This window comes from Penicillium rubens, assembly GCF_028828025.1.
Source record: "Penicillium rubens strain IBT 27055 chromosome Unknown utg000002l_segment0_segment0, whole genome shotgun sequence".
In the NCBI taxonomy this organism is placed as follows: Eukaryota; Fungi; Ascomycota; class Eurotiomycetes; order Eurotiales; family Aspergillaceae; genus Penicillium; species Penicillium rubens.
Window position 1 is genome coordinate 7819668 of NW_026890600.1, and position 26052 is coordinate 7845719.

The window sequence follows — 26052 nt, forward strand, 5'->3', positions numbered from 1 at the left end:
ACGGTCACTGGAGGCCGGCATTTGATTATGCCAAGTATTACAGCTTTCACAGCATTACCGGAAACAACAGGTAATTTAAGCGCGTCCACGAGCTCTGATTGGCCAGGTTATAAATCCTCCGCCAGATCGGGTTCAGCGCATACCGGATTGACCTATACTATTAGTAACCCCGCAGGGGAATTGCGCACGTGCGGGAACTTCCAGGTCGATTGTATACTTTAGACCTTGTTCTCCTCTTAAATGACTAAACGTTGAATGCAAACCTTGGAAGTATCTCCAATTGAGTCATTAATCCTTCTGCCAAAGCCAAATCCATCCCGAGAAACCCCGCTCCAGACTTTCCACAGTTCTCGGCATTGCGCTCCGATCCCGTTTTGCTCCGAGGCTGGCTGAGTATGCTCTGCCGAGGCTAGAAGGCTTTCAATGTATCGCTCAGCTATGACGATTGCTATAGAGGAAGGATTGTCATGTCTGCCTGCAGCCGGGGTTAAGTTGGTTGGGGATGACTGCCTGTGACTGGATTTCAAGACCACATGACGCTCGTATGCTTCGCAACTGGCCTGGTAGACTGGGGGGTTGCCGTCGGAGAATTAAAGCCCGGGCCAGGTTCGTCCAACTTCTATTCTTGGAGTGGGGATCTATTATTCCTGGTGCACCAAGCACGCTAGTGGCATCAAAGGCTTCATGGTCTGCTTGGGGCCAGGAACGGCCAGATCGAATATGCAAGATGTCTCTACGTATGGAATCAAGTGGAGCTAGGATATGAAGCATATATCCTTGCCGATCATGTGTACTATTGACTATGATTTTCTGCATTGGCTTTTGAACCGCAGGCGGTACAGCAGCTGGAGGCGTTAGGTTTTGATCAATTGGTGCAGGCCAGGTTGACCCTATCATCCTCAGTAGCCAAACATCTCAGCCCAGGAGTTTCCCAACATCTGGTCATGGGATGCCGTGTTCATCGCCTCCGGCACACCGTGTCCAGGTGAAACTGTTTGGTAAACCGTTGAGATGCAATGACACCGAGGATAGACCTGTGGCTGTCCTCGTAAAAGAGCTATCCGGCCAGCAACCAACTTGCTTGAGATTAATGTATGTATGGGGGTATCATATGTGCACGGAAGTACTGATCACGCCTGTGATTTCGCGAACCGGCTCTTACTTCGGATCCAGCTACCGTACCGAAAGAATAAATACCTATTATGAATGTCAGTAGAACGCTCAGTGGGCAGAACAGCTTGTTTTGAGTTATCTCTTGTCAGAGCCACAGGCAACTGGAATATCAAAATTCCATAAGATGACATGCTCGAGGTTCAAGATGCAGGGGAGTAAATAGGGAGGCCATAGCGTAAGAGGAAGTCAAGTATGTCAAAACCAGAACTTACGGAAAAGGGGTCATGACAAGGGTTAGAAACGCTAGCAAGGAAGTTGCCCAGTGATATCCGAGGTTGTTATACACTGCATAGCCGTTAGCTATAATGGTTACGTCCCGACTTGTGTGCAGGCAAGAATATAGCTGTCAAGCATTGAGGAAGAGCTACAGATAGGCCTGTTCAAAATGCAACGCATCGACCCGCATTGGAAAGATGCGCTTCATGCAAAGCACGGGCTTCCAATCTTGTCCCAGCATGGAAAGAGCGCAGACAAACTTACTTTGCATTCCGAATAGTGGGAATATGCCTCCAAAGGATGACCGAGTGAAGCTGTTCGCTGCCAGAGCGCTGGCGGCAAATGTTGGATACGCATCGACAAGGAATGTGAAGACTCCCGAGTACACCAGGATTGTCCTAGCAGTAACACGGTCCATTAGCATCACACAGCAGAGAAAGCCAGAAGATAGACAGGGATTGTAAAACCAACGGGTGGTCGCCCGGTCAGGTGAGGTTCTAAGGTTGATCTTACCCAGCACCAAAAACAGCACTGCCAATGATAGGCGCAATCCAATGGACATTAGGGTAGATTGTCCAAGCAAAAATGAAGAGACCTATAGTAACCAAGGGTCCTCCCAGAATCGCTATTCCATCGAAGTCAGCCATCATTTTTCCTAGCCTTGGCACCTGAGCAATTCGCTGGCAAACTTACCTGGGGGCAGTCGCCACTCTGGCTGGAAATCGTCGAGCTTGTCCGTGGCTTTCTCGTGGTTACGCTCCAAGCGAGCATAGTTGCGGCGCCAGATTGGATCCGACAAAATGGCTATAACCATTCCGACAAAGAGACCAAGGAAACACAGTCCACGTTGCCATATTACGAGCCCATACACCTCGGAGAAAACTAGCTGGAAAGCACCGAAGAAGAGGTACAGAATACCCAATAGGATGGCCGAGAAAATGCAAAGGCATAGACACATGGGTTCCAATGTCAAGAGCAAGATGGGCCGGTACATGGAATTCATGACCGTGCGGGCCACAGAGCGCTGCAGCTTTTCGATTGGAGCTTTCCATCGATCGTCTCCGGTCTCCTGGCGCAGCTTCTGCGCCTTGCGCCTCAAGAGTCTGGAACATTCTTAGCGTCGCAGTTATTCCAGGATTTGGAAATACATACACTGGGTGATAGGTCTCTGGAACGAAGAATATTATAGAGGCGAGCATCCCTCCCGTCCAAATCAGGAGCACATAAAACGTCCAACGCCTGCGAGTGGTATAAGCTTCAATAGTTTCCAGAATTCGAAATGAGGACGTACCATGTGGTGAATGCATTAATGAAGCCACCAACCCTAGTGGTTGTTAGCATCGGAATCATGTCGTGAAAGTCTTGTCTTCCGGAAAGAGACCTACAGAGGACCGACTTCGGGGCCCACAAATGGGCTCGCAGTGTAGAGCATCATAGGAAGGGCAAGTTCATGGCGATCGAACATGTCACCAACAGTACCCCCAGCAACACTCAAAAAGGCACTGCCTGACAGTCCGTTGAAGAACCGACAGACAAGCATTGTCTCAGTATTCTTAGCCACCGCGCACGGAATAAGCCACACGAGAAACAGCGAGAACGAAACGATATAAATGTTTCTCCGGCCATAAAACTGAGCAAGACCAGATCAGTAACTTAAATATTTAGCAGCAAAGATCCCAAACAAACCTCAGATAACGGACTCAGAAAGAGCGGACCAATTCCTAAAATGAGAAACGTCAACACAGAATCCAGCCTGCGAAAGACGACAAGATCAGCACGAACCAAGACCCCAAATAAAAAGCGACAATCCAAGAGTCGCAACTATCTGCGAACACCCAAACTCACTCATCAATTGGTCATATGTCGTGGTATACATCGAAGACGCACAAGTCCTATATTCGGCCGATCAGCTTCTGTGCGGCGCAGAGAAAGCAGACTAAACCGGCGGTCTACTTACACGCAAAGCGAACCCATCGAGACAATAATGACAACCAGCCACCTTCGGGCTTTGCTCATATTGCGCGGATTCATAGGATCGTTATCCTCCCAGCCCACAGTATACGCTTCATCCTCACTCGCCACTGCAGCCTCGTCGACTTCATCGCCGCCAATACTGACGCCGTCGTTCAATGACCAGCTGCGTTCTAAGGACCTGGATGTAACTGATTTAGAGGCATTCGAGCGCTGTTTCTGGAGTGGTGCACTGCTTTTATCGTGGGTACCGGTGATCGGAGCGTAAGTCACTTCGTCGGATTTGGTGCCGTCGAATTCGTTGTCGCTCTTATCGCTAGAGTATCTTTGGGGGCCAGTGTGGGCTTTTTCTTCGCTGATGTCTGGGTGCGACACGTCTGTACTTGACCGCGGAGACATACTCGAGCAGGTGGCCAAACGGTCAAAGGTCAGGCTTGCTCATCTAGTTTGTTTTTTGTGTTAGTGATGAAGTCATAGAAAACAAAACGAATGGTTTGGAGCTACCTAGGTATATGTATGGACTGGATATGTGAGTCACTACCTTGCGAGAGAAGGAATTACTATTAGCGTCTAAAATGGAAATCAAAAGTCCGAGCTGATCAATCAATGGCGATCCCGGGGATAAACAGCTCTACGGGGGCCTAATTCCGCGATCTCGAAGCCGACCTCGGGATCCCGTATAGCCAATAATAATAGCCTTGAACATCACTAACTGTATTTCTAACATGTATAATTCTACCTAGTCTAGGCCTAACGAATGCATTGACATTGTCTTCAGTGTTTTAACTGGGGCATTGGTGCCAAGAGCTTAAACACGTGTGGGATGATGCCATGTGGTACAGCACAAACGTACATACATAAAGTCTCCGAGATGAAAACTCCGAAACAGAGTCGAGACAAGTATGAAAATATGATAGAGATAGAGATATGTTCAATTAAGCTAGAGCTAACACTACTACGGAACAGAATCAATTCATCAATGTCGCTCCCAACCTTGGAAGGGACCAGGTTCCCAGACAAAAACCCAACAAAAAAGTAGTAACCAAAGTCCCGTGTCTCCGAGCCATCCCTAAACTCCTGATAGTCATCCAATTGAACGCTATCCCCAAAAGAAAACACCGGATCTCAAATCGAGATATTCCACAGAACCATCCCAAAGTCGAGCTGTACAAGAAAAGAAAGATGCGCCAATAGATCCCAAATGTTGGTCAAGAGGACACACCCTCTACAGAGCCTGACTGAGCTGGCTCATGGCACCGGAAGCGTTCTCCTCGGCCCAAGAGCCCCAGAGTGCCTGCTTGCCACTAATCTTGAGGGGACCACCGATAGACTTGGCGCCCTGGTCAACCTTGACAGCATCTTTCGTGGCCAGCACCAGGACTTCGAAGAACATCTTAGTAGCATCGGCCTTGCTGGACCGCTGCTCGGGAAGAAGATCCTGGAACAACACGCTCTTCTTCTGCTGGGTGGCCGGGCTACCAATCTTCTCGCGGAGAATGTGCACAGCGTGCTTGGTGCCCATTGAGACCGGCTCTGTATCCACGGGGTGCGCAATAGTATCGTCCAGCTCGTCCATGGGCTGGTTCATGTCTTCGTCAACACTCAGACGCAAGGCGTGGTGGTCTTCGTCATCTCCAGGGAATTCAATCTCAGAGCGCTGGTTCATAGTCGTATCAAGAGCGATGCCCTCGTCAATTGGGACGATGGCTTCCTCGTCACCAAGCTCAAGGGCAGGGACGTCGACGGCAGCAACATCCATGTCGGAAATGCCACTGTCGCGCTTGCGCTTCAGCTCACCGGCCTTCTTGACGGAGTCCAAAGAGAGCATGCCGCGCAGCTCGGGCGCCCATCCGCGCCCACGGTCCTCGCCAAACACACTAGACACAAAGTTGCCATTCTGCTGTCTGGTCATGAGGGTGAGCAGGACAGGGTCACGAGGCAAAAATGACGCGGGCTTCAAAATTGCAGAACGGTCATTCTGCTGGTCCTTGATCTTGGAGCTAGAGATTGCGACTTCCTTGTCTAGTCCCATAAGCTTCTGACGCTTGGCGCGCTGACCCTGCTGGGCGCTAACGGCATCAGGGGTTGCAGACACATCTCGGTTGAATTCCTCTTCGAGCTGATTCATTTGATCGGATCCAGCGTCAGAAAGGGGGCTTTCGGAGTCACGTTCGAATCGGTTGTCGGCGGCACGGGGTGTCTCGCCACCACCAAAGTCGCCATCGTTGTTGAAGTCCATGGGGCCATCTGGTAGTAGGTCGTTCAGATTGTCATGGACATCATCACCAAGGTCCATTTTGTCGAGAGCCTCATCATCACCAAGATCCAGTCCCAGATCGTCGTCGTCATTGAATTTTCCAGCGTCATTGAAAAGGTCTTCCTCCACGGGACGAGGAGCGGGGGCATCTCGACCAATTTCCATAGTCGGGTCATTCCCAAGTGGCAATTCATCCTCACCCAAGTCAAGATCAACAAGGGAAGGGTCTTCAAGGCGTGCAGGTTCCTGAGAAACAGAGCGGCGGAAGCTACTGTCTGGGAGGAATTGACTTCCAAAATCCATGCCACCAGGGCGTTTGGCAGCAGGCTCCAGGTCTAGGGTTTGAGGGAAGAGCAGAGAGGTATCAAGGTTGGTGAAAAGGTCAGATTCAGTAAGAACATCGGGAAGAGTAATGCCGCCTGGAGCGACAACAGTCGAAGTCATGTCATTGTTGTTTGTGAGACGGAAAGCCTGATATATGATTAGACTGTACCAAATCAGTATTGGTCTAAGGAGTGCGTACCATTTTAATCTTCATTAGAGCTTCATTGCAATCATCGAGGAGGTAGCGAGCCTTGCGGCTGTAAATTCGAACCACACCCAGTAGCAATTGGCCACTCAACCGCAGAGCCATAGGGGCTTGACCCTGATCAACAATAGCATTGACACTGCTCTCGATATCCGACTGCAGGATATGCGACTTCGAAAGTTTGCGTTCGATGTTAGCCGACAACCAAACGCGAGCCAACGGCCCGGTTTTCGACAGGAGGGTCTCGGAATAGAACATAGTGTGTTTGTCGCAGCGAGATACTCCGCAACAGCAAAATGTCTTCCACCAAATTCAGTAGGCGAAAAGACCCGCCCGGCGCGGGGGTGAGGTGTAGAAGGGCGACGCGCTGAAGCCGGGAAAACAATAACCTGTGCGATGACTCGCACTCAATAATTGTTATGAAAAGGTAGATATGTGACTAAAAGGATAAAAAGTTTATCACTCGAACGTGTGTATTCAAGACATCGAAGACGATGAAGATTGGGAGGGTATGTGCGCGCGAGGGATATCTTGGAGTTGGCTGAGAAACCAAGGAGGAACGGAAGATGCGCGTCGGTGGGAATATCAGGTGGCAGCCGTGGCCTGGGCGGGAATTTTGCTGATGTAATTGAGGGGGCTGGGAATGTCTCGAGTCACGTGTATGGTACACAAAGGAGAGCCTGTACGCTTCGAAGCATCACAACAATGAATTTTGCTAGTGAAAAGGCTAATGTCAGAGTGAGGTAAATAGATAAAAAAGCATCAATAACTTCCAAAAAAAGTTTTCAGGAAATCATAGAAAACTCATATATAAATCAATGCTCTTCTGGTGTACATCGAATACTCCGCCCTACACGTGATACCTTGCGCTAGTCTATATGTAGTAACCGGATAAACTCCCTACCCGAAATAGCTAGGCCGCAACGGGTAAAGCATCATCATGGGATTAGCCTCTTCCAAGTGGACTCGATGCTCTGAATGGGATTATTTCGCGGTTTGGATTATAGCAAAACGCTCTTTTCAATTGGTTTTTTGGTCCCAAGTCATCGGTCGGTCCCTTGTTCGTCGTCGACCGACTTGCGCCAACTCCGCAAATCCAGCAGTTAGTCTAGCCGCCCCCGTGTGAAGCTGCTGCCAGATCGCATCTAACGTGGATTTTGCCGAAGCATAACTACTCAATTCTTATCGCAGCGGCATGAAAATCACTTCTCGACATATCTAACGTCTTATTTGATCGACTTTAATAATCCATCCTACAAAGCATGAGCAATGTCAAGGTCCGCAACACCTTCATTGCCTTTGCATAATGCATCAAACGCCGACTTTCTTCGGCCTCCCTCCACAACGCCCATGACCGGACGGCCAAGTGCTCCATCGTCGGTAAGTATTCTTGCTTAGTTCACGTACTACATGTGATACATACTTCCTCTACCTCTTAACGCCGTTGGACAATGGAGTTTCTAACACGCGGTCTTATTCTGTACCAGACATCCACCTCAACATATTCGTGGCTCGAGCCTCATGAAACTGCCGAGCGACTACGAACCTCCCTTTTACACGGCCTAACACCAGCCGAGGCAGAGATACGCTTGGCCAGAGATGGACCGAACGAGCTTCCCCACGATGAGCCGGAACCCCTCTGGTTGCGGTTCCTTAAACAATTCAAGGAGACGCTGATTCTCCTGCTTCTTGGCTCTGCTGGAATCTCTTTTGTGATGGGCAATTACGACGATGCGATCAGTATTACTCTTGCGGTAACAATTGTTGTGACCGTTGGCTTTGTCCAGGAGTATCGGTCGGAAAAGTCGTTAGAGGCATTGAGCCGACTGGTACCCCATTATGCCCATTTGATTCGTGATCTTCCAACATCTTCCCCCGCTGCAACTGATAATGGTGGTACATCGCCCCTGGGTTCGTCCATGGAGATGGATGAAATACGGAGCAAAAGCCCAGGCTCGGCGTCTGCCGCGGTCAAGGCTTCTTCAACCGTCCCCGCGAACGAACTTGTGCCTGGAGATTTAGTTCTCTTCACTACCGGAGACCGTATTCCCGCTGATATTCGAATCACCGCAGCAACAGATCTCAGCATTGACGAGTCGAACTTGACTGGAGAGAACGAGCCTGTAGCGAAGTATGCAGAAGCTCTGCGCAGCGCATCTGGCAGGGCCACTCCAGCGCCAAAAGGAGTAGAACCACCTCGATCTCCGTTCTACGATGCACCAGCCACTGGTGCTGTTGGTGCTGACATTCGGTTAAACGAGCAGCACAACGTTGCGTTCATGGGTACACTGGTCCGCTCAGGCTATGGCCAGGGCATCGTTATCTCGACCGGCGCGAGGACGGAATTCGGCAGCATATCAGCTTCTCTACAAGAAATTGAGAGCCCTCGAACACCCTTACAACTATCCATGGATCGTTTGGGCCAGGAGCTAAGTTATATCTCTTTCGGTGTCATTGCATTGATCGTGGTCATCGGTCTTATACAAGGTCGTAAGATTCTCGAAATGTTCACAATCGGTGTTTCGCTGGCTGTTGCAGCGATCCCAGAAGGCTTGCCTATCATTGTCACTGTCACGCTCGCTCTTGGCGTCCTGCGCATGGCTAAGAGGGGAGCGATCATGCGAAGACTCCCCAGCGTTGAAACCCTTGGTTCTGTCAATGTCGTCTGCTCGGACAAGACTGGAACTCTCACTCTCAACCACATGACAGTTACCAAAATGTGGCATTTCGACTGCCCAGAACCATTCGAGGTGCAAAGAGAAATGACCTCGGTGATTGCTCCTGGCCCTGCAGCGCGGACAATCCTTCGCGTTGGTAATATTGCAAACAACTCTCGTTTGTCACGGATTCACGCAAACTCCCCAGCTAGTGCATCTTCTGCGGCAGTACTTTCTTCAACCGTCAACAGTGATTCGGCAGCTGCCAAGAGCCGATGGGTGGGTCAACCCACCGATGTGGCAATTCTGGATTTAATGGATGCACTGGGGGAAGATGATGTGCGCGATCGTATCAGTGCTCGCGTCCATGAGACCCCGTTCAGCTCCGAGCGGAAATGGATGGGTGTTGTTATTGGCGATCCGAATGGAGGTCCCCATGTTGCCTATATCAAGGGTGCTCTCGAACAGGTCCTAGCACGATCGGATACTTATCTCACCAAGGATGGTCGAGAAGTAATTCTAGACGAGCCCCGTCGCAAAGTCATCCGGGAGGCAGCAGAGAATATGGCATCAGAGGGCCTTAGGGTCCTCGCTTTTGGCAGTGGGGTTGTTCGTGATATGTCTAGAGGTGGCAGGGGCTTTGGCAGTCGGTCGTCCCCGAAGATCGTCCAGGGCGATGATGACGAGCGATACAACGGCTTGGTCTTTGCTGGGCTGGTGGGTATGAACGACCCACCGCGTAAAGATGTGCACAAATCCATTCGACGCTTGATGTCTGGTGGCGTCAGAATCATCATGATTACTGGCGACGCCGAGACAACAGCTGTAGCCATTGCCAAGAAGCTTGGGATGCCAGTTAGCGATTCCCCGCATGCACGATCGGTCATCGGAGGCGATGAACTCGAACGCATGACTGCCACCGAACTTTCTCAAGCGATCTCAACGGTCTCGATCTTTGCGCGTACTAGCCCAGACCACAAAATGAAGATTGTGAAAGCACTTCAAGCCCGTGGCGATGTAGTTGCCATGACCGGTGATGGTGTCAACGATGCACCGGCTCTGAAGAAAGCTGATATAGGTATTTCCATGGGCAAGCTTGGCACCGACGTTGCCAAGGAGGCAGCGGACATGATTCTGACGGACGACGATTTCTCGACTATCTTGCGGGCAATCGAACAGGGCAAGGGCATATTCTATAACATCCAGAACTTCATTACATTCCAGCTTAGCACCAGTGTGGCTGCACTCAGTCTTGTACTGCTGAGCACCACTCTTGGCTTCAAGAATCCGCTGAATGCTATGCAGATCTTGTGGATCAGTGAGTATTCCTACGTCTAATTTCATTGCCCGTTTGTCTAACAAACATTGCAGATATTCTCATGGATGGTCCACCCGCCCAGTCCCTTGGCGTCGAGCCCGTCGACCCTACTATCATGAACCGCCCGCCACGACCCAAGACAGCCCGTGTTCTGACAAAGCCTCTGATCCAGCGCGTTCTCACCTCAGCCATGATCATCATGATCGGCACGTTGTCCATCTACATCCACGAAATGGGTGATCTCACCGACAGCGGCAGCCCCATCGAGAAGCGCTCCCGCATCGTCACCGCGCATGACACCACCATGACCTTCACCTGCTTCGTTCTATTCGACATGTTCAACGCATTGACCTGCCGCAGTGAGGGCAAGTCCGTCCTGCGCGGTGAAATGCCACTGTTCGGAAACAAAATGTTCAATTACGCTGTTCTCGGCTCGTTAGCCGGCCAGGCCTGTGTGATATACCTGCCGTTCCTGCAGCGCATCTTCCAGACCGAGGCTCTTGGCTTCGCGTCCCTATTCAAGCTGGTCTGCATTGCCAGTTCGGTGTTCTGGGTGGATGAAGGCCGTAAGTATCTGCATGCGATCCGTCGTCGGCGCGGGGTGGGTTCCGGGTATAGCGTCAATGTCTGATCTGCCGATGCGACCAGTGTACGGTTCGGATTGCCTGTTACGATTTTAGAGGTGTCCATGCCATGGGCGTGTGTAGTTTTATCATATTTGGATTGATATCCCCATATACATAATAGAATCGTCGGTTGTCGACATGCATTTGTGTTTCTCATAAGTGATATATACAAGTCGGTACAGTTTTGTAAGTATGAGATACTGTTCAAGCCGGTAGTAGTCGGTCGCTTACGCAGTCTCTATCCTTGATGCAGTCCAATAGTCCGATTCACTAGGTCTAGAATAGTGTCAAGTGGAATCCCAGGCCTTCGAGGTTCTTCTACGGTGTCTTTCTGCATGTCTTTCTTTGCTGGTTCTACTCTTTTGGTGCTGTAGCTAGCGCTGTGAGAAGGATCAGCCGTAAATATTGAATACGTGTGGTGAAAAATATGTAAAATGCGCAAAGCCACATTTCCATATATACATGCGACTGGTCCAGCCGGTGATGGCAATATATAACCATCCTTTACCAGGTTAAATGCCATTGCCAGACCTCGAGACATATATTAAAGCCCAACAGCACTTGTTTTCTTGAGCGGCGGGGCTTCAAGGACCCAAAGCTCTCGCCTATCTCATCAATGGCTCCTTCTGAGAATATCTATTTGGCGGAATGATACTCTCTTATTGATGGGGGATACCAATTGTAATACCTTCCAGGATATAATCTTGGTCATTCTCCGACTCCGTTTCTACATACCTGCTATGAACGGTATTGAGGGAAATGAACTACATAGGTATGATTCTCTTACCCATGGAGCAAAAAGCAAACTCTACAGTGTATATTATATAGATAATATATCTTTCGGGTGCAAAAATTCAGTGACCGACGCAGGGATCGAACCTGCAATCTCTTGATTCGTAGTCAAGCGCCTTGCCATTGGGCCAGCCGGCCTACTAGTTATGTATCTTCAGCCTAAATGTGCACTATAAGCGAAAGCTAAAATGGGACCCGCTCCGGATGCGTCCCAAGGTCTGATTGGTGCGCTCGTAATCGTCCAAATTTAGTATTTGTTATTAAATAATTGTAAGTAGAGTACCTCGGGTTCTAATCTTTTGCTTTGGTGTGGAGGGTATATGTAGTTTGTTCGGATTTGTGAGTATCAAGCCTACTTAGGTATGTCTTCCAGGCAATTCCCATAAGGTACAACCCGTGGATGGGCTATATTGGTATATACTACTCCGTACTCTGTAGTCGGTATATAACCAAGTTAGAGAGGGTCCGCTCTCAAAGATATGGGGATTTCAAACTAGCATCGCTATAAATACTCCGATTGTGAAAAATGTCGAGGAGAATTGTTCTTGACCTGTTCCAACAAAAATCTACGAGTGCGGAGACAGGATTAGGCTCAAGCCGGAAAATGTGGAACGCACGGCTGCAGAAACCCATAAATTTCCTTAGCCAATTCGAAGCGGACAAAGGGAGTTTGATCAGATTGCTGGGTTAGCAAAGGATTTCGATTCTGGTTCATTCTTTCGTGCTGGGTTGGAAGAAAGAAGGATAGCAAATGGATTCACATGTTGTTAAAAGCTACTTGAGCGATGGCATGCCCATCCCCAGAAGCTTCTATCGCACTGAAAGACAGATTTTGATCTCGAATAAGCGACGCCACATCACTGTATCGATCTGTCCAACATCCCTGTATCACGGCACCACCAGTAAGACCCTCAACTGAAGGATACTTTTGAGACGCAAAGAGAGTCTACTCGTTCTTCGTAGTCATTCTTCTCTGCCACAGATCGGAATGGCCCAGGCGACTTATAGGGCCAGTGGCCGGTCATGATCGTGTAGAAGACCGACCCGAGACTGAATATGTCCACAGCCTCTGTTGACACCCATGGCTTGCACGGATTGAAAAAGCCGGAGTCGGGGAGATGGCCACCATCTATATCGCCATTCGTCGACCCTCCAAAATCACATAGTAGAAGATTGAGCTTGCTCTTGGAATCGGAGTGTAATAACAAATTCTCTGGCCGCAAGTCGGAATGAATGACTCCCTTTTGGTGGATATAGTGGACGGCTTCTGCTGCCTGGCAACACCATTTCAAACGAAGAGATAGGTCGATAGCATCATTATGCTGGTCAATGTAAGCTTGCAGATTACCATCGCTAGCTTCGCCAAAGAGCAATTCACGAGGTTCCTCAGAGATACCGATATAGCTATAGTAGAAATAACATTAATAATTGGACCGCCTGGCGTTTAGCTGACATACCATATTATTCTAGGGTACGTCCCTAATATATCGAAAAGTCGTTCTTCAACCTCGAAACTGCGCTTGATGTCCTTGACAAATGAGGACGCGTCCGCCGCTCCGCAATACCCCCACGAATATCTAGGGCATTTGACAACGATACCCGGTTTTAGTCTCACTATCAATGAAGTCGATCCTTGGCTCAAGGTTTCACCGAGCTGAGGTTCATAGAGGACCGGGTCTGCTATTTTGCCTGGCAAGACAGCTCGATATTCTTCACTTGACCCCAAAACGTCGTTCTTTGCGACGGCAGGAGAGCCATTTTCCGCTAAGGGGTGTCTGCACCTCTCAATATCGTCACTCTTTCCACGTGTGAACAAATAATTTCTGATGGGCAAGGGTAACATGCGACCAAAGAGGCCAAAAGAACTATAGAGGTAGTACTTTAGTAATTCATGAAAAGCCGAGCAACATCTCCAGAAGTGTCCCAACATTTTGGAGGGCTATAAGGAGGGTGTTCAACAGCCACCTGAAAAGCGTCCAAGGGTGAATCTGTCACATGATCAACGGTGAAAGCAAACACCTCAAGCGCTTCCAACAAACTCGATGGAAGCCTGCAAGCGCCAGAAGAATGGGAGTTATTTCGAGATAAATATTGGGGATTAGTAGAGGGACACCTCTTTCAGTAATGGGACACAGGGGTCGGTGCCGAAGACATCAAGACATCCATCCATAACAAAATCTCCGCAGAAGGTCTATCAATATCTTCGATAGATATCAGCTTCGTAATCCCCTAAGACCAATTATGCCATAAACTACCCATTCGCGGTCTTCCTCATTCCACAGATCTAGCTATCTTTCTTGTGCAAATACATTCTCTCTCCCGAACACTATCTTGCAGCCTTGGCTCCTTCTACCAAACGAATTATTCTAATCACTAGGTATGTAGCTGCCTACCTTAGAACCGGTGTCTGGTGAGTGCGACCTTGCAACAACCTTGGAAGCGGATAATTACTCCCGAGGTCGATGTGGAGAATTCTGGGCCAGGGCCGGGCCGTCCTGATCGGGCCAATTCCCATGGATCACTCCGGAGGTAAGATGCAGCTCGCCATCTGATGCAACACTGGCTGGATATTGTTCTATGAGACCTGATTCTGTATAGTGGTCTTTGCTGACTCCTGCTGCTGCTGTATTTGGCAGGGCTCTCTTTCAAGCCTTTTTCTTTTGCAGCGATAGCCTGCTGTGTTGTAGTTTTAAGCCAATGTAGTGTGGGGCTTAGTTACAGAAGAATTGGACTAATATCTAAGCAATGCCACCGCCAGTATAACGCTGCGATGCCCTTCCTCGAAGCTCACCGAGTTCTACAATTGACCATGAAGGTTCTAGACCTTGAAAGCACACAATGGGAGCCTGAGCCTACCTAGGTAGATTCTAGGATAATGAAGTGAGGTATTTAAGCTATAGAGGCATATTGGCTGGGGTCCACCGATTGTCACTCCACTTCGTAAGATTGCAACGCTACTATCATACTCTGGCCCTACCCGGGGATACAAAATGCACCAATAGCACTGATTAAACACCGCACCTGACTGAATGTGGAATAACAACAACACTGCTTTGCAATAAAACGTCAATAGCCCATGACCATGAATATTCTTCACTTTCGACTATCTAACCGCTAAGTGGCCGGGAAAAGCCATGTCTTCAAAGATTACCAGATTGTCTCCGCATCTGCTACGTCATGCGTTCCCTCCGGGAGTTATCCGAGCTGAGCGGGAGCGCATGTCGATCGATTATATCGTTGTAACGCGGGGCCCCGCCCCCACCGGAAGCCTGGGGCGTAGGTTTTGGTGCGTAGGTTCCGCTGGGCTCTTCCTAGGCCTTGGTTTCCGTTATTTCAATTGCCGTTGTTCCGCGATCTGAAAAATATCTTGTGGATTTATTTAACCCATCTTTGCTCTTGAACAAGGACTGGCGCTTCATCTACCTATTTTTATCGCATGACATATTCTTGGCAAACGTTTCCCCCCCCCGTCAAGATGGCCTACATCTTGACATTCATTCTCTTGCTACAAGTGGTTCTAGCCTCCCCTTTCTCTACTATTAAGGTCCCACTCGATAGCTCTAAAAGGATCCTTAGGCCTGATATCTATGGCTATTCCATAGAACCCTCTTCCGTTGATCCGTATATACAGAGCAACTTGACCTCAAACATATTGAAGAACATTGGCGAGATTATTGGGAAACCGGCACCAATCAGAGTCGGAGGTAATATCGCAGACCAGACGCAATTCGAGCCCAGTTTGGGAACGCCGTCATCTGCTCTGCCGGATGACACCAATGTGGAAGTTTTCCGTATTCGCAAAGACTGGTTCGCCGGCTGGAGAGACTATTTCCCAAGCAGAACAGATTTTATTTACACGCTGAACCTACGTAACACTACTGGCTCTTGGTCAACTGCGATGAAAGAAGCCGAAGCAGCGGTCAACGTCCTTGGCGAGTCCCTCTCCTTCTTTGAGCTGGGCAATGAGATCGATCATTACATCTCCAAAGGCTGGCGTGAACCGGGTTGGGACACAAAGCAATATACTCGCCAATGGTACCAGCTCACCGATCAAATCCTGTCGTCCGCGTTCTACAAGCAAGCGAAGCAGAAGCCGCACTTTCAAGCAGCGGTATTTGCAGATCCTCCATGGGTCCCGGATCAGCAGGATGAGGTCGACGATTTTGATATTATCAATGTAACTCGTGCTGGACTGGTTGATCCCAGCATTATTCGAACCTACGCAGTTCACCTCTACCCTCAGTCGACGTGCGACGCAGCACGGGAGAGCCGACTCTCTCTCAATTTGCTTTCAGACCACCAAGTCGTTTGGACCAATCTTTCCCAATATATCCCACAAGAGGCCGCTGCTCGAGCGGCTAACAGTTCACTTGTCCTCGGTGAGACTAACTCTGCTTCTTGCAGTGGAAGGAGTGGCATCAGCGACACTTTTGGTGCTGCTTTGTGGGGAACAGATCTGGTCCTGACAGCAGCGAGCATCGGTATCGAGCAGGTATTTTTTCATCTGGGCCACCAGAGTGAATATTCAGCTTTCACGCCATTACCCTACAACTATAAGGGTGAGGACCTTTCCGCCGGGATCAGAGCGAACTTTTACTCGCACTTTTTCCTCGCACATGTCTTAGCGGGCAACAATGGGCGGCCTTGGGAAATAGCCGCTTTGCCAGCCGCAAATGCTTCCGATTTCAGTGGCTATGCTATATTTGCAGGCGAACAACAATTAAATCTCGAGAAGCTCGTGTTTATAGATCTGGGAGTATGGAACTCTACCCACGGGTTGCATAACCCCTCGACTTTGTCCACGACGGACCCTGATTTTGCCTCTTCTGGTACCCGACGTCAGCGAAAAGTGCAGATAGATACCCCTTGGAAACCAGGAACAAGGATAGAAATCTTGAAGCTCCAGGGCCCTGGCACTAATGCCAAGAGCGACATCAACGTTTCGGGTGTCAGCCTGGATCCCAGGACAGGTAATTTGCGGGGCCAAACAAAAAGGGAAGAAGGGATTGTTCAAAATGGTGGTCTTGTGCAGATCGAGCTTCTTCAGGCAGAGGCAATGTTGATACAGAAGGCTTAGGAAGCCCGCCTGTGGGGTTCAGGTTCCCGATATTGTTGGATGTCTGATCTGGTAGGCAAAAGTGCTTGTCTCAAGGCATCACATGGCACAGAACCTGCTCCAACCTGGGTTAGTAGATAGATTAGCTCTGATTTCTCTCTTTCCTTCCTTTTCTCTCCCGTCCGCACCTTCCGCTCAGAAATCTCATACATAGTTTTCTTTTTTTTTTGAAAATATTGAAGCTCCATTGTATCGTGATTCGATGAGATGTTAATGCAACCTTTTTCACCGAGTTCAACAACCCATAATATATAGTGAGCATCCCCAGTTTTATTTATCTAGTAACGACCATCTATGTATCAATGACTACTTCTTCGTCCCTACTCTCTTGGTTTAGGCCCGAGTCCTCGACTTACCTCAGAAATCGCCCCCAAAGACCTGGCATCCCGCACCTCTTCTTGTCACGATTGAAATTGCGCATCATTTCAGTATAATCGGGGGAACTTTGATATACTTAGTAGCATGCTTGGGCGGTTGCTGGTGGTAAATTTGGCAAAGATTCCGATGGACATGACTTGACCAAGAAACCTAACACGTACAGTATCTGGCTACATAGAAAAATGGGGAGACTAATCCTGGCTAATCGGTCCTAATTTGAGAGGCGAACGTATACTATCGCTAAGGAACGTAAATACAGACATATTAGGGTTTACTTATAAAGCCTCTAGTTAACTAGCGCTTATCTAGTTTATAGAAAGAGATTTCAATTAATGCTATACTCGGCCTTAAGCTTGTGCACGGCGATCGGGTTCTCTAGGTGCAATTCGGTACTATAATAGCAGACTTTTCACCGCGGCCTATTGCCTACTACTCGTCATTCTCTAGTGATAGCTACTAAGGGTAGAGCTAACGAGCCCATCTCTAGTCTAGGGAATTAGTAGTTCTACCTAAACTAGAAAGGAATGCACGGCTAGATTACCAAATTACTCGTGGCGTAAGTCTATGGTGCCTTAGGCACTAAAAGGCTTTAGCCTTCCGCGCTAGCTTGTAGGCGACAGGTAATTATTAAACTACACGACTACCTGTGGACCCAATGGTTTTATGGGGGCCTAGACTAGCCTCGTCAGTACTTTGAATAGAATCATTCTTTCTAGATACCATGCGATAGGCAAAGTCATTGTATAGAACTATTACAAGTCTTAGCCAAATGGAATGTATAGTGATCCAAGCGTACCTATGTACCAAGGTCTGAGCACTAAATATAGAGAGAGAAAAGAAGAGAGGAAATCAAGTAGGGTATAACAACATAGATAGGGTCAAGACTCCGGCATCGGCCGACACAGATAAAAGTGAAGATTCCACCCGGGGATCGGGAAAAAACGGAAAGCCAAGAGAGGCCGGGACCTTATCTGTCGCCAATCGTTGGCTCATTCCCACTTTGACACGCTAACCCCAAATGGGAAAGGCTTATCTTACAGCGGAGCCCCACTTAGCGCGAGTGGCAAGAAGTACTTTATCTGTAGCCAATCACATCCCCGGGATCCCAGCGTCACTCATCCAATTGCTGGTGGCGGATAGGGAATTTGATGGAATTTGAACTGATATCCGAGTGAAAGATAAGCTCCTTCTTCTCTTCTCCAGAATAACTCCACGACTCTATTTTATACAGGAAGGGGGGAAGTCCCTGCAGAATATCTGTGATAAGCTATCTAGCTATCTTATTTAGATGAAGAATTCTAGAATGATGAAGAGATATAAGAAGTAGACCCCATGTCCTGCAGAGGGAGTGGAATCTACTTCCCCAAATCCCCAGGAACTATTCCCCGGAGTCGAGTCACTGACGAATGGTACATGGATCATAATCTACATGTAATCTCCATCAAAGCAAGGCCAAGGCTTGGACTATCATGAGAAGACCCATACTTATCTATCCCTTGCCACATTATCTTGCAGCTGTTTACGCCGGGGATGACGAGGTTGATGACAATGTGTGTGTCAATTGTGTTAATTATCTATACAGAATCAAAATCAAAAGGAAAAACCTTATACAGTCAGAGCTGGAGATTGGAAAGATTGGAAACATAGAAAAAAAGAGAGAGAGAGAGAGAGCTGGGGATATAGTATTATCGGGATTATCCCATTGCTATTGTCACAATCTCTGAACCACTTGAACCAAGCATTTTTTCAATTATCTCCGATTTTCTCCTGCTAACCGCGCCTGTCAATATTTTCTTCTATTTTCTACATGTTTCATGCCTCCCATTTAACTTTTCATCCTTTTACTCCCATTATCTACAACATTCTAGGGGGAATTGCATTTGAATTGTCAAATTACTTTTGCTTTTTGCTTTTGACAACCTGGAAAGACCCACTAGTGTCGATCCGACTTATCTCTGGGAATTTTTTGGTTCGAAAGAGTTCGGGTTTCCTTATTTTTATATTCGTGGCGAATTTCTTCTTTCCTTAACTTCGGGAACTTCCTTTTTCTTTTTTCTTTCTCACATTTGAACGCCTTGCTATACCCCTAAACACGTTTTCAAATTCCAAAGGAGCCTCTCAAATTGCAATGGCGTTCAGCGGGAAAGCCCCGTACGCCCCGGACTATGCCTCCTACAACTGGATCGGAGCTCCTGCCAACTACGACCTCTCGACGAACACAGACTTGGGCGGTGACTCCCGTATGTAGTCTTTCCTGTCTTAACGGAATGATGGTCTAACACTCATTTCCTATTTAGGCACCGAAAATGTCAACAAATGGTTTCAATCTGGCGACCAGGCCTACATCATCGTGGCCTCGGCCATGGTCATGGTCATGATCCCCGGTCTCGGCTTTCTGTACTCGGGATTGGCTCGCCGAAAGTCTGCCCTGAGCATGATCTGGGCCTGTATGGCTTCCTTGTCCGTCGTGACCTTCCAATGGTATTTCTGGGGTTATTCACTTGCTTTCTCCCCGACTGCGACCAACGGTTTTATCGGCAACTTGCGCAACTTCGGTTTAATGAACACATTGGCTGATCCGAGCCCCGGTTCTCCACTGGTTCCTAACTTGCTCTACGCATTTTATCAGGTAAGATCGAACATTGGGAATCATTGAACTGCCCAGGTGGTTTCTTGTGTACCCAGACCAATACTGACTTCTTAATCTCCAGATGCAATTCTGTGGTGTCACCGCAGCTATCGTCATGGGAGCTGTCGCTGAACGCGGTCGGCTTCTTCCCGCCATGGTCTTCGTTTTCCTCTGGGCTACTATCGTTTACTGTCCGCTAACCTGCTGGGTCTGGAACGTCAACGGTTGGGCATTCAAGTACGGTGTGATGGATTACGCCGGTGGTGGTCCCGTCGAAATCGGTTCCGGTTTCACAGCTCTGGCCTACTCCATGGTCCTCGGTCGCCGACAGGAGCGCATGATGCTCAACTTCCGCCCACACAACGTCTCTCTCATCCTCCTCGGCACAGTTTTCCTCTGGTTCGGTTGGCTTGGTTTCAACGGTGGTTCCTCGTTCGGAGCTAACCTGCGCGCAACCATGGCCTCCTGGAACACCAATCTGACTGCCGCCTTCGCGGCCATCACCTGGGTTTTGCTCGATTGGCGTCTGGCTCGCAAGTGGTCGATGGTCGGCTGGTGTTCCGGTACCATCTCGGGATTGGTAGCTGCGACACCCGCCTCCGGCTTCATCTCTCCCTGGGCCAGTGTCATCCTCGGCATTGTGACCGGCATCGTTTGCAACTACTCCACCAAGATCAAGTACTGGATCCGGATCGACGACTCTATGGATGTGTTGGCAGAGCACGGTATCGCTGGCATTGTCGGGCTGATCTTCAACGCGTTGTTCGGTGACGATGCCATTGTTGGTCTGGACGGTGTCAATACCGGAACCGGTGTCGGTGGCTGGGTCATCCACAACTACAAGCAGCTGTACATTCAGATCGCCTACATCGTCGCTACCGCTTCCTACAGCTTCGTCATGTCCGCCATTATCGCCTACGCAATCAACGCCATCCCGGGTCTGAACCTGCGCGCCTCCGAGGAAGCTGAGCTGCTCGGTATGGACGACGACCAACTGGGCGAGTTCGCCTACGACTACGTCGAGGTCCGTCGTGACTACCTCGCTTGGACCCCGCAAAACCACGACCAGCTCGAAGACGGCCACCAGGTCCCCGCCGCGCAGCGCTACGGCATTGGCGAACATAGTGAGATGATGCTCGGTGGTCCGCCGCGCGAGGTGATGCTCGAGGGCCACGCGCCCAATGGTGACATCAGCCAGAGTAGCCGCGGTACCAGTGAAGGCGACATCGCTATGCACGAGGTCAAGATTGCTCCTGCTCCTCGCCAGCTCGCTGAACAGCACCCTCCCGATACACAGGGTGCCGAACCCGTGGTGCTTAGACCGGTCCAAGAGAAGACGGAGGACTAATCATACTCTCTCCGCCATTTTCCCACACATTTTCCCTGCATCTCGTTTGCATGGCATACATTTCGCATACGCCATTCCGTCCAGCAAGCATTGATTTTCTCGTTTTCGCTTCTTTTATCTCGATATCCCTTGAGCGTGCTTCTTTTCTTGCGACAAAAGCCTGGGGCTTTTGCTATACCTCAAATCTACTCTTCGACTTTCGATACCTCTACCACCAACTCTCTACCACACCTCACCCTACCATCCAACATCTCCTCCGTTATTCACCTTTACCTCACCTCACGCTACAATAACATACCTCCCCACCTCCAAACCAAGCTACACCTCCCTCGGGAAAAACAACTTGAATTATGGTCTAATTTGGCCTGGCGCTCCATGGTTCTATGTTTTTATGGCCTTTGAAATGGTCAAACGGGGATATTAAACTGGGTTTCGTACGTGTACACAAGCTGCTTCATTGAATTGCAAGGGAAATACCTTGCTTCTGTCTATGTTTTCTGGTTTTTGCGTCTGCAGTATAGAGCGATACATCCTGATACAAATTTACCTATTATCTAAGACTTTATTCTCAAATCTTTGCGCAATTGTAGATGGTAGATATGTAATATGGAAGTACCTTGCTGCTGCCAGTCTACATACATGCATTTGTCCAGAACAAGATATAACAAAATCCCAAACCCGAATATAAAACAAACAAACCAAAAAAACAGTCAAATGCAGATCAGAAAACCCAATCTATAAAAAGTCCTCCCTACCTCCTAACCATCCCCCGAACCCTAATCAAATCCTCCCTCCCAAGCTTCTCAACAACCTCCGCGGCAACCCCACCCCTCCTAACCTCATCCCACTCATCCTCATCCATCCCCATAACAAGCATCATCTGCACACACCGCGCAAAACTCTCCCGATACCGATACCTCCCCGGCGCACCAGCAACATACCCAACATCAACCGCAGCCCCAACAAGCCCCGCAACATCCCTCTCAAGCCGCGCCGCGCCCAGCGCGTTAATCCGCGACCCGTAAGACCAAAGCCTCTTCTCCAGTAGACGGGCCAGATACGCGATCGTCACGCCGAGGACGCGGTCGAAGGCGGTTGGCGTCAGGATCCGCGCGAATGGCATGAGGAGGTCGTTCCAGGAGGCCGTGAAGCGCGGCTTGACGAGTTCTTTGTCGAAGGTCGGAGAGTCGGCTTCTAGGTTGGGGTTTGGTGCGTATTCGATGTCTCGGAATGTATCTGCGAGAATTGGGCGGAGACGCGGCTTTATGGCGTTGTTGAAGATTACTTGGATTCCGTCGGTTAGGAGGTCGGTTACTTTGCTTTCGAAGGTTGTGCTGAGGGTTTGGAGGGTTTGGTGGACTTTCTTGGCTGCGCTGGGGCTTGCGAAGATTGTGAGGAGGTGCGGGGTTGCTTCTGTGGTGGTTGTGTCTGTTGGTTTTGAGCCCGTGTTGTTTTGCACGATTCGTCGGATGTAGTCGACTCCCATGTCGAGGTTGTTGATTTGGACTAGGAAGGAGATTGTGGTTTGTTCGGCGGGTTGTCCGCCTTGGACTGGGGCGCGTGGGTAGCACTCGTCGCGCATCTTGCGCTGTGTCATGCCGATGAAATCGGAGCCTAGGACGCGTGACAGGGTCGGGACTACGTTTGTCACGACTGCTTCTTGGGAGGTGGCGAGTGATTGCTGGATGACTTTGTTGACGATGTACATTATGTCGTCGACGGCTGAGGTGATATGTGGTGGGTCGGCTTTCAGTGGACGCTGGGGGTTCAAGGTGAGGCCTGACGGGGACTCGTCTAGTTGGAAAGCCTTCTCGACAGAGCGGCGGAAGAAGAATGTTGTCATTGTGTTGAATGGGGCCACTAGGCGATCGTTGATCTTCTGGGCCAGAGGTGACTCTCGCAAGAAGCTGGGCAGCTCGAATCGCTTATCGTCGTCTGCATCATCCTCACCCGAAGACTAGAGAAGTTGTTAGTGCTGGTATTAAAGAGGCGGAGATTGAAACTCACATTACACGTATCAGCCAGGAATCGACAGTACAGTGACCACCGGCCCAACATGATAGCCATTTCATTCAAGACACCATCGATCTCTTTCATATCCACCCCTTCCTCGTCGGTGGCAGTGCTCGCCCCAACGGCAGGAGATTGTGAGCGAGGCGGACCTGGTCGCTGCGCGGGTAGGAAGCTCTGCACCAAAAAAGTGAAGGCATAAGATTTGATATCCATCAGTTTGCGATCCACATGTCGCTCATCGCTCCAAGTATCAAGAATGATACCACCTTGCACATCAGCCTCGACCTGTAGCCGTTCAATGACCCGCCCCATCTTGCGGGGACCATAGTGATGCTCGACGAGCCCGCCATGGCCATCAATAATCTGCGCAATGTGCTCAAACAGCCTGGTAAGCGCATTGGCATAGAAGAACCCATCCTTAGTCTGAGCACCCCCGGTAGCACCGTTCAGGTTAGCTCGAGCCTTGGCCGCAACACCCTGACACACATAACGACCATAAACATCAAGTCCAACCTCAGAGCGACCAATAAGCGGGAAAAGCTTGAAGAAGCGCGTAATCTTGGCCCCGTCATTCTCCTTAACCGCCTTCTCAAACTCACGCAGGAACAGCCCACACAGCGACTCCGCAGCATTATCGAGCGTCACACTTGGCGGGTCCGGCACTTCAGCCGTAGGAACCATCTCCGCAGCAAACGCGCCATTGACGACCGTCGCCGGGACCTGAGCTGCACGGTGTAGGTAGCTGGCGGCTTTCTCCCAGTCCTGGGGCGCACCCATCGATCCCGCCACGCCCAGCGCACACGCCTTGAGCTCGGCAACTTGCTCGACAACCTCAAGCGTGGCTTTTACCCGGGCCTGCTCGAGATCCAGCCGGCGGACGGCATTGGAGATCCGGTCAGCGGTGCCGGCGGCTTCGGAGAGCATTCCGTGGCTGATGGAGCGGGTCGTGCTGGCGTGTGCACCAATGCTGGCGCGCATCAGGTCCAGCCGACCCAGTTCACGGGAGAGGTCTTTCTGGGATGTTACCAGTGCATCGAGGCGGGCGGTCACAGACGCTTCTTGGGTATGCAGGTGGGACAACGTGGCTTTGATCTCGGCGACGGAGCTGGCGTTGAAGATATCAGGCTGGGGAGATGTCTCTGTTGGTGGGACATTGGTATTTGGAGGGCTCTGGGGCATGGCATTATGCCCATTGGCGGTTGCAGCCATTCTGGGCGCCATTGTCGTCGCAAGTTGATTGTTGATGCCAGTAGGGGGGACGGGTGAATCGCGGGCGGTGAGAGTGGGTTTTACAGCTTCAAGCTGTGCTACGTCAAAAAGGTCAACGGGGGTTGAGAGACTCCAAGATAAATCAAATAGAACTTGCCAGACGTGTGTGAACTATTTTTCTTTGGACTTTGTTTGTTGTTTCATCTCGCGCGTCTTAATGTGGTGAATCAACTCGACGTCATTTTCCCCCACGCTCACGATCCCATATCAGTTGCTCTTTTACTGTTTCTCTTCTTTTTTTCCTGTTTCCCTTTTCTCTGTTGATCTTTTGACTACTTTTATCTAGAAGTCTCAAGACTTGACCTTTTGCCTGTCAAGTCCTTAACCGCCATCATCGGACGTCGCAAACCCAGACGTCCAAACCGGCGCATCATGGGCAACGAACCATCCACCCAGGTGGATGAATTCGCATCCCCCTTGACTCTTGAGGCGCGCAACATCGAGGCAGTGGCCAAATATGTCAAGCAGCACAATGTGAAGAAAATTGTGGTGATGGTACGCGTGGACCCCATGAAATAGTATATCCAAGCTAACCAAGCATGTAGGTGGGAGCGGGCATCAGCACTTCCGCAGGCATCCCGGACTTTCGCTCACCTGACACGGGAATCTACGCCAATCTGGCAAGTCTAGATTTACCGGAGCCCGAGGCAGTCTTTGACATTGGTTTCTTCCGGCATAACCCCAAACCTTTCTATGCACTGGCGCACGAGCTGTACCCAGGACGCTATCGCCCAACCATTGTGCACTCATTCATCAAACTGCTCTATGAGAAAGGGATGCTCCTGAAGCACTTTACTCAAAACATTGACTGCCTCGAGCGCCAGGCAGGCGTGCCAGGCGAGAAGATCGTCGAGGCCCATGGCAGTTTTGCGACACAGCGCTGCATTGAATGCAAGGAGACCTTCCCAGATGATGAGATGCACCAGAAGGTATCCAAGGGCGATGTACCCCACTGCCACAAGTGCAACGGCCTGGTCAAGCCGGACATTGTCTTCTTCGGCGAAGCTCTACCATCGGACTTCTTTGACAGCCGCTCTCTGCCAGAAGAGGCTGACCTTTGCATTGTCATGGGAACTAGTCTGTCCGTCCAGCCATTTGCCAGTCTGCCCTCGATGGTTAGTCCGGGCGTGCCTCGCGTGCTCATCAACATGGAGCGTGTCGGTGGCCTTGGATCGCGGAGTGACGATGTGCTGTTGATTGGGGACTGTGATGCTGGAGTGCGCAAGTTTGCAAAGGCTATGGGATGGGGAGAGGAGTTGGAGGCGCTGTGGGAGGAAACCAACCCCGACCCGCAGAAACGGGCGGAGGAGAATGCCCCGCTACAGACCCGCGATGAACGGCTGCAGGACGAAGTGGACCGACTAACGGAGGAAGTCGATCGGACTCTGGGGTTGACAGATGCGTATCAGAATAAAGTACGCGAGAAGCTGTCACACGACGAGGCACACCGCCAGTCTGAGGGTCTGGACCATGTTTTCCCCCATTTGGCGCGTAAGCTGTCACATTGAGATTATGATTTTCATGAAATGTCTTGAAGCAGAAATAGGAGAGATATTGTTTTGATTAGTACGTTGTAGGTGTATGTAGATATCTCCGTAGGTAGCATAGTACATACTAAGTAGGTACTCCGTAGTATAACGTTATACGCGGATAATCGTGCCAAGAGATGATCTCGGTCGATCATAACGTTTGCAGTAAAAAAAACACGCCCTTGATTTCTGTAAACAACTAATTTGGCGTTATTTAGATAGTCTGAGGCT

The 26052-nt window shown here is 49.8% G+C and overlaps 8 protein-coding genes across 8 annotated transcripts; 4 read left to right on the forward strand and 4 right to left on the reverse strand.

Moving 5' to 3' along the window:
* Window positions 1-1130: 1130 nt before the first annotated feature.
* On the reverse strand, window positions 1131-3759 carry N7525_005385 (MFS transporter; the record flags this gene model as incomplete). The annotated part of the gene is made up of 11 exons (XM_061213388.1): window positions 1131-1197; window positions 1386-1458; window positions 1654-1787; window positions 1903-2014; window positions 2083-2492; window positions 2542-2628; window positions 2681-2713; window positions 2775-3019; window positions 3076-3110; window positions 3172-3281; window positions 3347-3759. 11 exons carry the CDS (start codon window positions 3757-3759, stop codon window positions 1131-1133), a joined length of 1719 nt encoding a protein of 572 aa, XP_061070409.1.
* An 826-nt stretch (window positions 3760-4585) lies between these two features.
* Window positions 4586-6404, reverse strand: N7525_005386 (kleisin alpha; the record flags this gene model as incomplete). Its single annotated transcript, XM_002564821.1, has 2 exons — window positions 4586-6088; window positions 6141-6404. 2 exons carry the CDS (start codon window positions 6402-6404, stop codon window positions 4586-4588), a joined length of 1767 nt encoding a protein of 588 aa, XP_002564867.1.
* Window positions 6405-7415: 1011 nt separating this feature from the next.
* Window positions 7416-10752, forward strand: pmr1 (Ca(2+)/Mn(2+)-transporting P-type ATPase PMR1; the record flags this gene model as incomplete). Its single annotated transcript, XM_002564820.1, has 3 exons — window positions 7416-7526; window positions 7634-10121; window positions 10175-10752. The coding sequence occupies 3 exons, from the start codon at window positions 7416-7418 to the stop codon at window positions 10750-10752; spliced, it is 3177 nt and encodes a 1058-aa protein (XP_002564866.1).
* Window positions 10753-12450: 1698 nt separating this feature from the next.
* N7525_005388 (protein kinase family protein) lies at window positions 12451-13382 on the reverse strand (the record flags this gene model as incomplete). Its single annotated transcript, XM_002564819.2, has 2 exons — window positions 12451-12943; window positions 12997-13382. The coding sequence occupies 2 exons, from the start codon at window positions 13380-13382 to the stop codon at window positions 12451-12453; spliced, it is 879 nt and encodes a 292-aa protein (XP_002564865.2).
* Window positions 13383-15014: 1632 nt separating this feature from the next.
* N7525_005389 (glycosyl hydrolase family 79 C-terminal domain-containing protein) lies at window positions 15015-16616 on the forward strand (the record flags this gene model as incomplete). The annotated part of the gene is made up of 1 exon (XM_002564818.1): window positions 15015-16616. One exon carries the CDS (start codon window positions 15015-15017, stop codon window positions 16614-16616), a length of 1602 nt encoding a protein of 533 aa, XP_002564864.1.
* Window positions 16617-19161: 2545 nt separating this feature from the next.
* On the forward strand, window positions 19162-21010 carry N7525_005390 (ammonium transporter; the record flags this gene model as incomplete). The annotated part of the gene is made up of 3 exons (XM_002564817.1): window positions 19162-19273; window positions 19331-19662; window positions 19745-21010. 3 exons carry the CDS (start codon window positions 19162-19164, stop codon window positions 21008-21010), a joined length of 1710 nt encoding a protein of 569 aa, XP_002564863.1.
* Window positions 21011-21761: 751 nt separating this feature from the next.
* On the reverse strand, window positions 21762-24244 carry N7525_005391 (Golgi transport complex subunit COG4; the record flags this gene model as incomplete). Its single annotated transcript, XM_002564816.2, has 2 exons — window positions 21762-22967; window positions 23018-24244. 2 exons carry the CDS (start codon window positions 24242-24244, stop codon window positions 21762-21764), a joined length of 2433 nt encoding a protein of 810 aa, XP_002564862.2.
* Window positions 24245-24664: 420 nt separating this feature from the next.
* N7525_005392 (SIR2 family NAD-dependent protein deacylase) lies at window positions 24665-25800 on the forward strand (the record flags this gene model as incomplete). Its single annotated transcript, XM_002564815.1, has 2 exons — window positions 24665-24787; window positions 24838-25800. The coding sequence occupies 2 exons, from the start codon at window positions 24665-24667 to the stop codon at window positions 25798-25800; spliced, it is 1086 nt and encodes a 361-aa protein (XP_002564861.1).
* Window positions 25801-26052: the final 252 nt, after the last annotated feature.